The 15,214-nt window shown below is 47.1% G+C and overlaps 1 protein-coding gene across 1 annotated transcript in view; it reads left to right on the plus strand.

Moving 5' to 3' along the window:
* The first annotated feature begins 759 nt into the window (after positions 1 to 759).
* LOC136640326 (zinc finger protein 585A-like) overlaps positions 760 to 15,214 on the plus strand; it is a 41,209-nt gene continuing 26,754 nt past the window's right edge. Inside the window, exons 1-5 of the mRNA XM_066615372.1 lie at positions 760 to 1,729; positions 1,871 to 1,994; positions 2,263 to 2,345; positions 2,592 to 2,718; positions 4,268 to 5,532. Coding sequence (XP_066471469.1) covers positions 1,328 to 1,729; positions 1,871 to 1,994; positions 2,263 to 2,345; positions 2,592 to 2,718; positions 4,268 to 5,532 — 2,001 coding nt within the window. The 5' untranslated portion in view covers positions 760 to 1,327. The remainder of the gene's footprint in view (positions 1,730 to 1,870; positions 1,995 to 2,262; positions 2,346 to 2,591; positions 2,719 to 4,267; positions 5,533 to 15,214) is intronic.

A 15,214-nucleotide genomic window follows, 5' to 3' on the forward strand; every position in this document is an offset into this window, starting at 1 on the left:
AAGGGGACAGTGGGAGTCAATGGACGGAAGTGGCTGCCCTGAGGGCCTCCTGCTTCGGCAGCTCCAGGAGGGTGAGGGGCGTTCGTGGGCTCGTGGGCAGAAGCTGTCGCAGCGCAGCAGGGCCAGGGGCGCCTCCAGAATTGACTGGCGGGAGAGCGAAGGAAGCGCTGAGCCGGTGTGCGAGTGATCTGTGGAACTCCCTGCCACAGGCTGTGGGGGCCCCTGGCCTGGAGTGCCCTGAGAGGGGGAGGGGCCGCCACAGCTGCGGCCAGGATGGCCAAGCGACCTGCAGGCCCTGGAGGCCCCTCTGAATGCAGGGGGGGCGTCAGCACGAGATGGGACACGAGCAGCAGGCGTCTGGGGCGCAGTCCCGAGCAGGTCTACTCGGGAGTAAGTCCCGCTGTGCTCAGTGGGACTTACTCTCAGGAAAGCGCGGCTGGGACCGCAGTCTCACTGCTAAGCCGAGCGAGTGCTACTCCCTAGAGCGGGCGGGGCGGAAGCGGAAGTGGCAGCTGGGAAGGACCGGCGAGTGCTGCTCCCTAGAGAGGCCGGGGCGGAAGCAGAAGTGACTGGGAAGGAGCGGCCGGGGCGGAAGCGGAAGCGGCAGGTGGGAGGGACCGGCGAGTACTGCTCCCTAGAGCGGCCGGGGCAGAAGCGGAAGCGGCAGGTGGGGAAGGAGCGGTGCGTGCTGGTTCCTAGAGGGGCCCGGAAAGCGGAAGGGTTACTTCCGGCCCCGCCCCCAGCGTCCTCGCAGGCCTTCCTCGCCGAGGGTGCGAGCTGCCTCCGGGGGGGAGTCGCTGAGGTCGTGCCTGCCGCCCGCCTCGCTCGGCCCTGCGGGAGCCGGAGCCGGCCTGGTGCGTGGGGAGCGCCGCGGCTGCTCGGGGCGCCCTGCCCTGAGCACGAAGGGACAGCCAGTCGGGGGGCAGCAGCAGCAGCAGCCCCCCGCTGCGGAGACAGGGTCTCGGCCTGCCTCCACCAGCCCTCCCCTCCCACGGAGCAGCCGGGTCCTCGCAGGGGCAGCCGGGCTTCTCCTCCTCCTCCTCCCCGCTCAGGTGGGGCAGGGGCAGGGGCAGGCAGCCCACCTGGCTGGCGAGGGGACTTCGGGCAGGCCCAGGAGCTGCTCAGGGTCCCTCCCCCTTCACAGGACCTGAACGAGCTGGCTGCTTCCCAGGACGGCTTCAGCTGGCAGTCCTGCCCGAGGGCGCAGGGGCCCTTCTGCAGAGCAGCGTCCAGGCACCACAGCACCACCAGCCGGGACCGCCTCTGCTTCAGAGGAGGAATGGGCAGGAGGGGACCGTCCGCAGAGGCTGCCGGACCCTGAGCGGAGATGGGAGAGCTGGGCTCTGCTGCAAGAGGCCCAGGCGCCCTCCGGGCCAGGAGCAGCGGGGCGTTCTGGGAAGGAGTGGCGCAGAGGGTCCTGGGAAAGAACAGCCTTTCCTCAGGTGCATCCCTTCAGCGCTTCAGGCGGTTTCTCTACGACGAGGCTGTGGGGCCTCGGAAGGCTTGCAGCCGACTCCATTCCCTTTGCCGCCAGTGGCTGAAGCCGGAGCAGCACACCAAGAACCAGATGCTGGACCTGGTGATCCTGGAGCAGTTCCTGGCCATCCTGCCCCCGGAGATGGAGAGCTGGGTGAGGGGATGTGGGCCGGAGACCAGTTCCCAGGCGGTGGCGCTGGCAGAAGGCTTCCTCCTGAGCCAGGCAGAGGAGGAGAGGCAGGAGGGGCAGCAGGTGAGAGTGTTTCCTCCTGGTGGTTCCAAGGGGCTGACGGTGTCTATTCCAGTCACACAGAGGGGGCAGCCCCTGTTCCTCCTTGCCTGCCCTATTTCTTTTCTCCTCCCTTTATTCTTACGTTGGAATCCTGCCTTTCAGGTGTGGCAGCATCTTCTGTCCGCAGCTGCCGATTTTCCTAAGGTGGAGAAATCTTCAGGCACCAGGCAGAGACCTTCACTCAGCTGGGCTTTGCAGGAAGATGCTGGAGGTGCTGCCTTGACAGGTAGGGCCAGCAGGACCCATTTCTACTGGGTCTTTTTGAAGACTTCCCCCTTCAGTCTTTCTAGAGTTTAAAAATTGTGTGTCCCTTTCAGTGGTTGCTGTGGGCGCAACTCCCAGAGCATGTTGCTTGTCCAGTTGACTTTATGCAGTTATGCCAGCACTGCGAATTGCACTCTGAGCCAGGATGGAGTTCAGAATTGTTTTCATCAGTCCCAGTGGATTGTTTGTAACACACTTTCATCTTCTTGCCACTTTTGTCTTCCTCGCAGGTAGTGAAATGCCACAACTGTCACATGCCACTGCCGCTCGTGTTTGTGATGGAGCAGAAATGCCTTTTCTGCAGCCTTATCAGGTAAAGGGTCAGGAGAGAGCCAGATAGAAGCACCCAGCCCGGCTCCTGTTCCCTACACCTTTGGGTCCTGAAAGAATCATAGCCTCTTTCTTTCCTCTGGTGACAGTTGTCCACTTGGGCAGCTATGAAAGCTACCCCTGAGGGCCTCAGTCTTGCAGGACATCCTCAGCCACTTAATGCCCTTTTTGATTGTGCTTATGCACAGAAGAATCTGATCTGTGAGAAGATGTTTTCATTTTCTTTCAGGCTCCAGTGTCTTTTGCAGATGTGGCTGTGTGTTTCTCGGAGGAGGAATGGGTTCTGCTGGATCAGGACCAAAGAGCCCTGCACAGGGAAGTCATGGAGGAGAATCGTGGAAATGTGGCCTCGTTGAGTAAGGCTCTCCATTTTACAATGCTATAGGAATAACTTTGCATTTTTGCACAGTTACTCTAGTTTGGAGGGGGAGGTTTCACTTATCGGCAATTCACTAATTCCCTCTATTGCATGAATGACTTATCTGTGTCTGTAGTCCTTAGCTGAGCATTGTGTTGTCTCAGCCAGGGTCTAGGAGAGGGGGGTAAAGGGGGTAATTTGTACCTGGGCCCAGGGTCAGAAAGGGGGCCCGTGAGCCAAAGGAGGGGACCCAGAAATTTCCTGGAATCTTACATTTTCCAGTCTCACCCAGGTTCACTGTCCACAGGGGATGCACATGGCGCATGGCAGCAACTGCTGCCAGAAGCCACATGCACCAGGCCCAGGAATGCATACCTTCCTTAACAGTGTCACATCTGGGAGGAAGCTGGCCTGCTCCAGGAGCTCTTTGGCTTGTGGATCTGCTTACAATGAAGGAGTGGATGGGAGCTCGGGGACACAGTTGCAGGGTTACAGCTGCTGCAGAAGTGGTGCCCACCCCCAATGTCCCCCCCACTCTCTTTCCCTCTTTGGGAAAGGGCCCTTATGACACTTTATATCCCCTGATAGAATTCCTGTTGGAGGCCCTGGTTTCAGCCCCCAAACCTGTTTCCTATTAGGATTTTCAGACAGCACAGAGACAACCACATTCAGGAGTCAGCGACAGGAGGGCTGTGGAGACAGATAATTAACTTACACAATGGGTGTGTGGGTGATTTGTCAACCACTTCTTGTAGGGTTTGCTGCCATCCAGTTTCCAGTATCCATGGTAGCAGCAGGAAGCCACCCCCTGCAGATACTGGGGGGCGCACTTCCCCCATTTCACTCATCCATCTTCCCCCATTAAGATCCCCCCCCCAAACTCTGCCGAGCTCCCTGGTGAAGATCTCCCGTTTCCCAATGTTTCAGGCGGACTTTTTTTTTTTAAAGTACTATTTCAGGAGACTTTTGCTTAATAATTTTGAGCTAAATTTCTTAAAATGATTGTTCTGATTATCTGAATGTGATTTTTTTTAAGAAAATGCTCCTAGTATTTCTATTGGTTTTAAATTGTTCACATCCAAGATATTCGAAAGCCATTTTGTGGAAATGGAAAAGGAGAATGTAAGTAATAATTGCAACAAAATTGCTGAACAATGGCTTTCCCCTGCGTGTTTGTTTTTTAATCCTATTTGGGTCGGGTTTGTTCTGCAGGGACTTGGCAGCAGCCAAGGGGTTGTTCTGCTTCCCTGCAAAACAACCCAGTACAGCAGAGTAGACTGTGACTTGTTCAAAATCACTGGTCAGTTTCCTGGCTCAGTTGGCAGCTGTGCCAGAATATTCGAAAGCCATTTTGCCAGAGCTACAGTCCACTGCTTCAGTTGTCAGTGAACACCAGTCCACAAGGCCTTTTAAATATATGGCAGGGTCTGCCCCCACCCCATATTTTTCATGTCATTTTGTCTTTCATTATCAAAAACGAGTTGTTCACTGGTTTCAGACGTTTTCTAACAGTATCTGCTACCAATTTTTTCTCTCCGTTCTTGCAGGCGATAATTGGGAAATGGAGAATGATGGAGAGCCACACAGTGCATTGCTGGAAGGAGTCAGTCAGAAGAGAGAGACCGAAACTCACCATGGTCATCTTCATGAAACTGAACTCCAAGAAAAAGCAGGCAAAGGGAAGGAGAGGAGTCAGTGCACTGTGTGCGGGAAAAGCTTCAGTCGTAAATCAAGCCTTAAAGTTCATTTGAAAAGCCACACAGAGGAGAAGCCATATGAGTGCTTGCAGTGTGGAAAGCACTTTAGTGTCAGTGCACACCTCATTTCACATCAACTAATTCACACAGGGGAAAAACCGGTTACTTCACGTGAAAGAGTTCACACAAGGAAGACACAATTTCAGTGTTCGGACTGTGGAAAAAGCTTCAGTCAGTGTGCAAGGTTCCTATCACATCGACAAATTCATGCAGGTGAGGAGCCATATCTGTGCCTGGAGTGCGGAGAGAGCTTCCGTCAGAATGGAGACCTCGCTTCGCACAAAATAGTTCACGTGAAGGAGAAACTATATTCGGATATCCGTGATTACAGAATGAACTTCACTCATAGTGGAAGCCCCATTAGACCCCAAAGAGTTCACACAAGGAGGACACCATTTCGGTGTTGGGAGTGTGGAAAAAGCTTTAGTCAGTGTGCAAGCTTCCTATCACATAAAAAAATTCATGCAGGAGGGAAACCATATCTGTGCTTGGAGTGTGGAGAGAGCTTCCATCGGAATGGAGACCTCGCTTTGCATAAAATGGTTCACATGAGAGAGAAATTATATTCATATTTATGGGGTCATAGAACAAGCTTCACTCAGAGTGGAAGCCTCATTAGACCTCAAGGAGTTCACTCAGGGGAGAAACCATTTAAGTATTTGGAGTTCAGAAAAAGCTTCAGTCAGTGTTCAAGCTTCCTGTCACATCAGCACATTCACACAGGAGAGAAACTGTATCAGTGCTTAGAGTGTGGAAAGAGCTTCAGTCGGACTGGAGACCTCGCTTCCCATGAAATGGTTCACATAATTGAGAAACCATATCAGTGTTTAGAGTGTGGGAAAAGGTTTCGTCGGAGAGAGAGCCGCCTTATACATAAAAAAAATCATACATGCATCAAGCCATTTGAATGTTGGGACTGTGGAAAGAGTTTCATTTGGCATGGAAGCCTCACTAGACATCAGAGAATGCACACAGGGAAGAAACCATTTAAATGTTTGAAGTGTGGAAAGGGCTTCAGTCAGAGCAGAAGGCTTACTAAACATCAAAGGGTTCACGCAGAGCATAAATGATATAAAGTATTGTAGTGCATAAAAACCTTCTTCAAATTGAAGACAAACCCTAGAAGTGCTTGGACTGTGAGATAAATATCTTTTATGTGCTACAGAATTTCACATCAAAGAACTCCTGGATGAAATTCTTGCTATCCATAAATTCCAGGAAGAGAGTCTCAAGAAACAGTATGAAGGAGTCATGTGTCGTCTCAAAATCCTGTTTGGGCAGTGTTAATGGTTTTGTTAACCGTTTAATAAGAACCCACATGAAACGTGTCATCTCAAAATCCAGACAGGGTTTTTGAGATGACACATGTTTCATGTGGGTTCTTATTTTATTACTTTGGTATTGGAGTAGTTGGTGCTCCTTGGGTGTAAAAGATGTAGGTGAGAATGGTTTGGTTCATTAGAGAAGAGGATAAAAATCTTTGGAGAAGAACTTTGTTGCCTTCCTCATGGATGAGACCTAAGAAAGAGTTAGGGCACAATCCTAACCAGGTCTACTCAGAAGTAAGTCCTATTTTGTTCAGTGGAGCTTATTCTCAGGAAAGTGTGGTTAGGATTGCAGCCTTAGCCTCACTGGTGGTGTGAGTAAAAGAGAGAAGTTAAATTAATTCTGACTAGTTGGCAAAAGAGTTAGATTGCATTAGGTTTTTATCTTTTCTTTGTAGTGGATTTCTGCAGCTGTCACTACCCACTCTGCCAAAGAGTTCCAGCAGCTCATGGATCGTTTTAGCAAGGCCTGCCAAGATTTTGGACTGACAATCAGCCTGAAGAAAACACAGGTCATGGTTCAGGATGTGGACTCGCCTCCCTGCATTACGATCTCTGCGCATGGACTGGAGGTTGTCCATGACTTTGTGTACCTTGGCTCAACTATCTCCGACACTCTTTCTCTTGATACCGAGCTAAACAAACGCTTGGGTAAAGCAGCTACCACGTTTTCCAGACTCACAAAGAGAGTCTGGTCCAACAAGAAGCTGACGGAACATACCAAGATCCAGGTCTACAGAGCTTGCTTCCTGAGTACACTTCTGTACTGCAGCAAGTCATGGACGCTTCGCTCACAACAGAAGAGGAAACTGAACGCTTTCCACATGCGCTGCCTCCGATGCATCCTCGGCATCACCTGGCAGGACAAAGTTCCAAACAACACAGTCCTGGAACAAGCTGGAATCCCTAGCATGTATGCACTGCTGAAACAGAGACGCCTGCGTTGGCTCGGTCATGTCGTGAGAATGGATGATGGGCGGATCCCAAAGGATCTCCTCTATGGAGAACTCGTGCAAGGAAAGCGCCCTACAGGTAGACCACAACTGCGATACAGGGACATCTGCAAGCGGGATCTGAAGGCCTTAGGAGTGGACCTCAACAGGTGGGAAACCCAGGCCTCTGAGCAGCCCGCTTGGAAGCAGACTGTGCAGCATGGCCTTTCCCAGTTTGAGGAGACACTTGGCCAACAGACTGAGGCAAAGAAGGAAGTCCCATAGCCAGGGAGACAGACCAGGGACAGACTGCACTTGCTCCCGGTGTGGAAGGGATTGTCACTCCCGGATTGGCCTTTTCAGCCACACTAGACGCTGTTCCAGAACCACCATTCAGAGTGCGATACCAGAGTCTTTCGAGAATGAAGGTTGCCAACTGAACTGGTTTTCAGCAGGTTCACAAAAAGGGTTCTGCCTTGGGGGAGTCCTGCAGGGTTGGAGCCTCCTACAACTTTTGTATCTTTCTTCTTCAAGCCATATTTAGTCGGGTCTGACTTTCGGCAATCCTATGGGCAGGAGGTCTGGTCTAGAGGGTAGAGCCTCCATTTGCCTGAAGATTAACATCCACAAGGTCGCCAGTTCAAGGCCACCGGCACCGTGCGACCTTGAAGCAGCTGGCAAGCTGCAGCTGAGCTGTTCCATCTGCTCGGAGCGTGGGAGGATGGAGGCCAGAATGTTAAACCAGATCGAAGTGTAACATCTTGAATGTGGTGGTTCTTGAAAGAGAGAACCTTCTTTCAATTTGTAAAAATCCCTGCGTGGATTTAATAAGCCTGCCTGTGTAAACCGCCTTGAATAAAGTCTTGAATAAAGACCAAGAAAGGCGGTATATAAATACTGTATATTATATTATTATTATTATGGACTAAATGGCGCCAACGTTTTTGGGCTTGGACCATTTCTTTCAATTGCTCTATATTCTGATTAATGTCAGCCTTGATGGTGTCCAGCCATCTTGTCCTTTGACAACCAGGCTTTCTTTTTCTGCCAACCATTCTAAGCAAAATGGCCTTTTCCATTGAATTTGATTGCATGACACGGCCGAAATAGGCGAGCCATTGTTTGGTGATTCTTCCTTCCAATGACATGTCTGGTTTAATTTGCCCTAGTACTTGCTTATTGGTGACGTTCGCTGTCCACCTTTGCTGTCTTCTCCAACACCATAGCTCAAAAGAGTCAATTTTCCTTCTGTCTGCTTTTTTTAATTGTCCAACTTTCACAGCCATTGGTGACAATGGTGAACACAATAGTTTGAACTAATCTGCACTTCGTATTTAAGCTTATCTCCTTGCTTTTCCATATCTGGTTCATGCTCATCATTGCTGTTTGATCTATTGCAATTTGGTGTTTTATTTTTGGGCTGCAGTCACTACTTTGATGGGCCTGTGACCCAAGGAATGTAAATTCTTGCATGCATTCAAGTTCAGTACCATCATCTGTTACCTTAACATTTGCATTCCTCGCATTGGACATGATTTTCGTCTTTTGGATGTTTAGGGTAAGGCCAAATTTCTAACTTTCTTCTTTTAACCTGTTGATCAGGTACTTCAGATCTTCTTTGGTTTCGGCAAGTAAGATGGTGTAATCTGCGTATCAAAGGTTATTAATGTTCCTACCTCCAATTTTTATTCTGCTGTTTGAATTGAATGGGATAGGTGAAAGGATGCTTCCTTGCCGTACTCCTTTTCCAGTCTTGAACCACGCAGAATCTCCATACGTTGTTCACTGGGGCTTCTTGATTCATGTATCATGATTGCACCAGTTTAACCAGATGTTGTACCTTTAGCCAACTACATCTGGATTGTGCAGAAGCCCCTTTTTTATTAGTTGTAATAATTAATGTATCTTAATAAACTCTGTTTCTCATTCCTTTTTGTTTGGGTCTCATTGAAGTATCTGGGAACCATCACTCTCTTCCCTTGTAAGGAGGAAAAGGGGAATTAAAGAGAACCCATCAATTAGTGTATGTAATGAGGAAGAGGGATTTAGCCCAGGAAAATCCCTCTAGTGATCCTGGATCTTGGGGTGGTGGCAACAGTGTAATTATTAAGGGGTTTTGCACCCCCAGAGGAGCATAAATTTAACAAACTTTTGCTTATGAAAGTTTCTGCCTAACTTTCTGATCGGAATAGTTAATTCTGGCAGATAATTAATTGTGGCAAAGCACCTTCTGAAATCAAGACCGTTTAAGTAGTTTTCACTTCAGAATATAGGTCCAACCTTGTTATACATGGATGTCATAAACTCAAGGGGCGTTTGGGGTGCTCAGAGTTCTTGGTTCTCGAACCCTAAAGCCCTCAAGGCCCCCTTGTTACCAAAAGGGCTGTTTTGTTTAGGGGAATTATTACACTGCCCTTATTGGAAACTTAGGATCGTAGGCTGGATAACAAGACAGCATAATGCAGAGAAATTCCCTTTTGCTTAAAGAGGAGACTGAAAGATAATTTTTAATAAAAGATTGTAGTTTTATTACTAAAGCACAAAGGTAAACATAATGCACATGGAGAAATGATAAGTGTATGTTTCTTGGTCCTAATACTTGAATCCAATGTACCTAGCTTTCATGGTGGTTGCGTGTGAAGAGTATTTGGTGCATCTGAGGAAATTAGAAAAAGGAAAGGTTTTAGGGAAGGATTTTAGGGGTCCCTGATCTGCCAACCCCAGCTGCTAACTAAAGATGGGGAGAAAAAGGGGGGGAAGAGGGGAAAGAGTTCCAGTTGCAAGATAGTTACCTGTCCTGTAGAGCAGTTGGGGGGGGGAAGTCCTGTGAAGAGGACCCTCTGACACAACCCAGATGTGTTGGTCCTTGGGGAGAGAGAGAGAGAGAGAGAGAGAGAGAGAGAGCGCGCATGTGAGGAGAAGCCCTCACTTAAAAGGGGTTCGGAGACCGTACTGAGCTGGATGGTATCTTGATTACTACCACACAGCAGGGTGCTTGGAGTATGTAAAACATTGAAAGAGGATCAGGATGCCAGTTATCAGCAAAATTCAATGGGGTTTATGGCTGGCTTCCTAGATGGGGGAACTTAAACAATACAATGAATCAGCAACACAAGAAGGCAGTTCAAGTTTGCATACAGTACTTAAGCAGTGATTGGGTTAGGAGACACTTTTGCCTTAAACAGTGATTGGGTTAAAACAATACAATGAATACAGTAATGTAAGACACCAGACTTCCTCCCATAATGTGTGACCATGGGGGGGGGGATGGTTGTGTAACCATGAGCTTGTGACTTGACCAGAGTTCTGGAAATGTGGCCTGTATGCTGGGAGAAGTTTAGCATGCATGATATTTTAGTCCATAGTAACATAACCAGATATAGAGAAAATCACAACTAAAAGGCAAAAGGGGATTTTCATGTAACACCCTGTTCAGTAGTACTGCCACCACCCTGTATGTGCCAGTGTCTCAGTCCAGGGACACTGAGACCCTCTAGGCTTAATTCTATCCCTTGCAGGCACTGAGCATTTTCTCCAATTAAAGCTTCAGTCCTCAAGTTACTAGACCTCAATGAGCACTTGGTAGCTTGCTGAAGGGCTAGGCAGGATTCTGAACCTTTGTCCCCAACAGACAGTGAAACAACTTAGTAAAAGAGATTTTAGTTTATTAAGTACATAAGGTTACATAAGGCAGCAAATGCTAGAGGCATAAACATCTAGGAAACACATCAGCAATAAAATAATAAAGCTAGCTGGCTATCTCCATTAATCCCAATCTCTCACCTGGGTCAGCTTCTTTTGTACACCTTTTAGCTCAAGGCTACCTGTGAGGCCAGATGCCCATGTTGGACAAAAGAGCCCACAGCATGCAAGATGTTGCACCCAAAATCTCTGTCCAAGAAGGCCTAGACACACCCCTTGGGCACTCATTAACTTCTTATGCTAATAGTACTGCGGTGACTTCATACTTATCTAAACTGTCCAATCAGAAACTTTTGAGGACAGAACTTTCTCAAAGTGGGCCTAGTTGCTAGCCCTCTTAGTTCTTACCCCTCCCAACTGGAGATCCACAGCTGCATTTCATCAGCTTGATAAGGTGCTGTTCTGTCTGCAAAGGTGCTACATTCCATTGGGTTGTACGTAATTCTTGTCTGTCCTTTCTGGCCAGCAAGGGAGAGACAACAATCCTTGTGTTTGTTTACTCACATTCTTGCAGCTAGGAACTGCTAGCAACTTCTCCGTTACTGACTTAGTTTGGTTCAGGCTCCACATGCTAACCAAGGCCTAACATGTACATATTCATGACAACGGATTTGACTCAACAGGAATGGCCACTGCAAATGAGAAGGAATATGCTGATCCTTGGAGAAGGGGGAAAAAAATCCCTTTAAAATGCTTTTCTTACTGTTGTAGAGATTTTTGTCTCAACAGGATGGGAAGGGCTCTTTAAATTAAAGGAAAATAGTCCTTTACAATAATTAGAGAGATGGCAGCCAGCTGACAATCCATCAGTCATTCTCTCTCCATGTGACCTGAACACTTGAAAGAAAGATAATCCTTTCTAAGCACCTGGAGAGAGACTGTTGGATTGTCGTCTTAATGACTATCTTAACATCACAAAGGTCTGCAAGGCTGTTTTTAAATCACCTGAGCAAAGGGACTTCCTTTTTTAAATTTTTGCTATAGTTCCATGTTTGCCATCCACTGAGTTCTGGGAACTGAACCCATGCAAATAATAACCTGTACTTCAGTCATGACTAACTTTAGCTACAACCCATAGTCACCAATTCCAGTTTGATTTATGGACTGATCTCATTCCAACGTTCACCGCCAAGTGGCTGGGCAGTATTCCAAGGCAGAAGGGGGGCAGTGAAAAGGTGGGAGGTGGTGAAAATTGGTGAACAGGATAGTTCAAGCCTGGGAGACAGGCAGAGATGGCAGCAGAGGCTGTCACCTGATCACCCCACCTCTCACGCCTTAAAGCCCTATGCGGGTCTACTTGGTTCTGTGCCAATAATTAAGCTACTGTAGATCAGAGTAAATCCATAGATCAGAGTAAATCCATAGGGGCTGTCGGAGCCCAACATGGTGCTGCCTCCCTGACCCTGCAAGTTACAGCAGCAGCCATTTTGGTGTTGCTGTACCTGGTTAGGACTGGGGTGTGAGACTCACCATCTGCATCAGAAATTCCAGGAGTTTCCAAATTGATGGGATATCACCAATATGCCTGGGACAGATGTGTCAAGGCATGTTCCGTTATGCACATTTTCAGCTGTGTTTGAGGGAATTTTAGCCATTACTACAACCCACTAAATTGAACCCACTGTTTAAAGGTTAAACACAAAGCAGATTTTCAGTTAGCAATTCAGTTAGTCAGATTTTCAGTTAGCAATTCAGTTAGCAATTCATTTATTAAGAGATTCTGTTACAAAAAAATCTGGAGTACTCAGAAATGAAACCTTTCAGAGGTGATACAAACACTGTAATTTGGCAATATGCAGTCCATTGATTTAATTATTTAACTAAACAATTGATTTTAGTTGTTAGGTTAACTAAAATTATTTATCCACTCATAAAAAGGCTTCAAATTTTGCACATAAAATATTCTTGCTGCTATACTGATATATACAATAAAATGTTTTTTTATATTGGTCTTCAATTTCTGATATCACATTTAAAAGGAATATTTCCGGTTTGAATGGTACTACACAATTCAATATCTCTTGTAACAATATATATCATTTTCCAATATTTCTTTATTTTCCACATAACCAACACATATAATAAAGAATTCCCTCATTCTCTTTGCATATCTAACAGTTATTTGATGATCCAGGGTACATTTTTGCTACTTCGTCTGGCATTAAATATCATCTATAAAACAAATTATATAAATTTCTCTGGCATTAAATATCATCTATAAAACAAATTATATAAATTCTCCTTAGAAGATACTGCTTTAATTATCTTAATACCACTTTAATTACCTTAATATTTGTGTTCCAACTTTGTTTTCATTTACATCTACTTGATTTGACATAATTAATGGAATACTCCTCACTTCTGAGAATTCAATCAATTGGTATCTGCAAAAAAAAATTCCACTTGTTATTCAGCCATTTCCCCTCCCTGTCTTAGTATTCTCTGTCTTGTTGATATTTTCCTTCTTGCTCCTCATATTTCTTGATCCCTTTCTTTTCTTCTTCCATTTTCTCCATTTTGTTCCTTTTTGAATTTAATCCAAAGATTCTTCTTCTTCTTGAAAGGACGCGTTCTCTTTCTCTCAGAGTTCCCTCTTTTTTCTTCCTGAAAATTCTGAGTTCTAAAAATAAATGCTGCTTTTCCATCTCCTGTCTCATTACAAAAATCTCCAATTCTTTAGTTTCATCTGACATTTGGTCTGTTTTTTCCATCCCCTCCATACTTTTCTTTGTTTGTCTGTTTGTCAGGGAAGAGTTTATTTGCCTCATTTGTTCAGATAGTGTTCCAACCTCTTGCTTCAGTTCATTTCTGAATTCTTGCAACATCTCCATTACTGAGGTCTGACTTTCGCTAACATCCTTTAAATTTTTTGAAGTCATTCTTATCAGTATCAAATCAAGCCGATTCCCACAGTTAAAGAGTCATTCAATTCTTATTGTCTTGCATCCCTCCTTGTCAATGATAGTCTTTAAGTTTTTATATCCAAAAGGGGTGGGTCAGTAATCCAATTCAAGTTAATAACATTTTCAAATTGAGTTAGTATACGTACCTTTAATTGTTCAGGCCTGAGTCAAGCCTTTTGCAGCAAAAACGAGAGTGAAAGTTGTTCCATACTTTAAAGATTAATTGCTAATTTCTTTTCCATGCATACCGTTCCAACAAGATGATCCTTTATCTCTTTTCTTCCAATTATCCTCCTTGCAAATAAGAAGGGAGAAAAAAAAACTCTCCAGCAGGGGCTTTTTAAATCCACATTCGCTCTTTTTCCCCTCTGGGTGGCTACAAGCCAACGTAAATAATCTTAAAGTTGTCTTTCCCTCCTTCCAACCTCTTGATTGCAATTCTTTTTATAGCCTTTTTCTTGTATTGGCAACCTTCAGTCTCGAAAGACTATGGTATCGCGCTCTGAAAGGTGGTTCTGGCACAGCGTCTAGTGTGGCTGAAAAGGCCAATCCGGGAGTGACAATCCCTTCCACACCGGGAGCAAGTGCAGTCTGTCCCTGGTCTGTCTCCCTGGCTATGGGCCTTCCTTCTTTGCCTCTTAGCCTCAGACTGTTGGCAAAGTGTCTCTTCAAACTGGGAAAGGCCATGCTGCACAGCCTGCCTCCAAGCGGGCCGCTCAGAGGCCAGGGTTTCCCACTTGTTAAGGTCCATCCCTAAGGCCTTCAGATCCCTCTTGCAGATGTCCTTGTATCGCAGCTGTGGTCTACCTGTAGGACGCTTTCCTTGCACGAGTTCTCCATAGAGGAGATCCTTTGGGATCCGGCCATCATCCATTCTCACGACATGACCAAGCCAACGCAGGCGTCTCTGTTTCAGCAGTGAATACATGCTAGGGATTCCAGCACGTTCCAGGACTGTGTTGTTTGGAACTTTGTCCTGCCAGGTGATGCCGAGGATGCGTCGGAGGCAGCGCATGTGGAAAGCGCTCAGTTTCCTCTCCTGTTGTGAGCGAAGAGTCCATGACTCGCTGCAGTACAGAAGTGTACTCAGGAAGCAAGCTCTGTAGACCTGGATCTTGGTATGTTCCGTCAGCTTCTTGTTGGACCAGACTCTCTTTGTGAGTCTGGAAAACGTGGTAGCTGCTTTACCGATGCGCTTGTTTAGCTCGGTATCGAGAGAATGAGTGTCGGAGATCGTTGAGCCAAGGTACACAAAGTCATGGACAACCTCCAGTTCATGCTCAGAGATTGTAATGCAGGGAGGTGAGTCCACATCCTAACGTTCCAGGTGCCCAGCTTTAGGGCAGTAGTTTTCTGTTTTCTGTTGCATGGTGCAGAGTTGTCGATCCGCTTGTCGGTTTTCACCCTAAACCCCACGCACCCCATGAGGTTAACGGACCGTGGCGAGGCAACACCTTACTGGCTGGGGACTGCCCAGCTTAAGGCGGGCGGTAGCTGCCCAATGAGATGCAATGATCTCTCCCACCGTCGGAAGCAGCCCCTGGCGTCATGCTCTACGCCAATCGAGCAAAGACTTATAACCGGTAAACTGCTGCTTCCCGTGTTGTGCCGACGCCGTATGGCGAAGTTGGGGTGTCCTCTCCAGTGCGCGAAGCCTGGGTAAAGAAGGTATGGAGGATAGGCTGTTACCCATGCAGCAAATCCCCCCCTCCACGTCGCTGGAATGGTCCAATGGAAAGGCAGAAGCCAATACGGTTGGTTCCAGCGGCGTCGCAGGAGTTGCCAGAACGTGACTGTGTTCAGCCATGAACTGCCTAAGGGACTCCGGCTCCTGATTTTGCCTCGAGGTTGACTCCTGAAGCCTTTTCCAGAACT

The sequence above is a fragment of the Tiliqua scincoides genome, chromosome 2 (assembly GCF_035046505.1).
Source record: "Tiliqua scincoides isolate rTilSci1 chromosome 2, rTilSci1.hap2, whole genome shotgun sequence".
Classification (NCBI taxonomy): Eukaryota; Metazoa; Chordata; class Lepidosauria; order Squamata; family Scincidae; genus Tiliqua; species Tiliqua scincoides.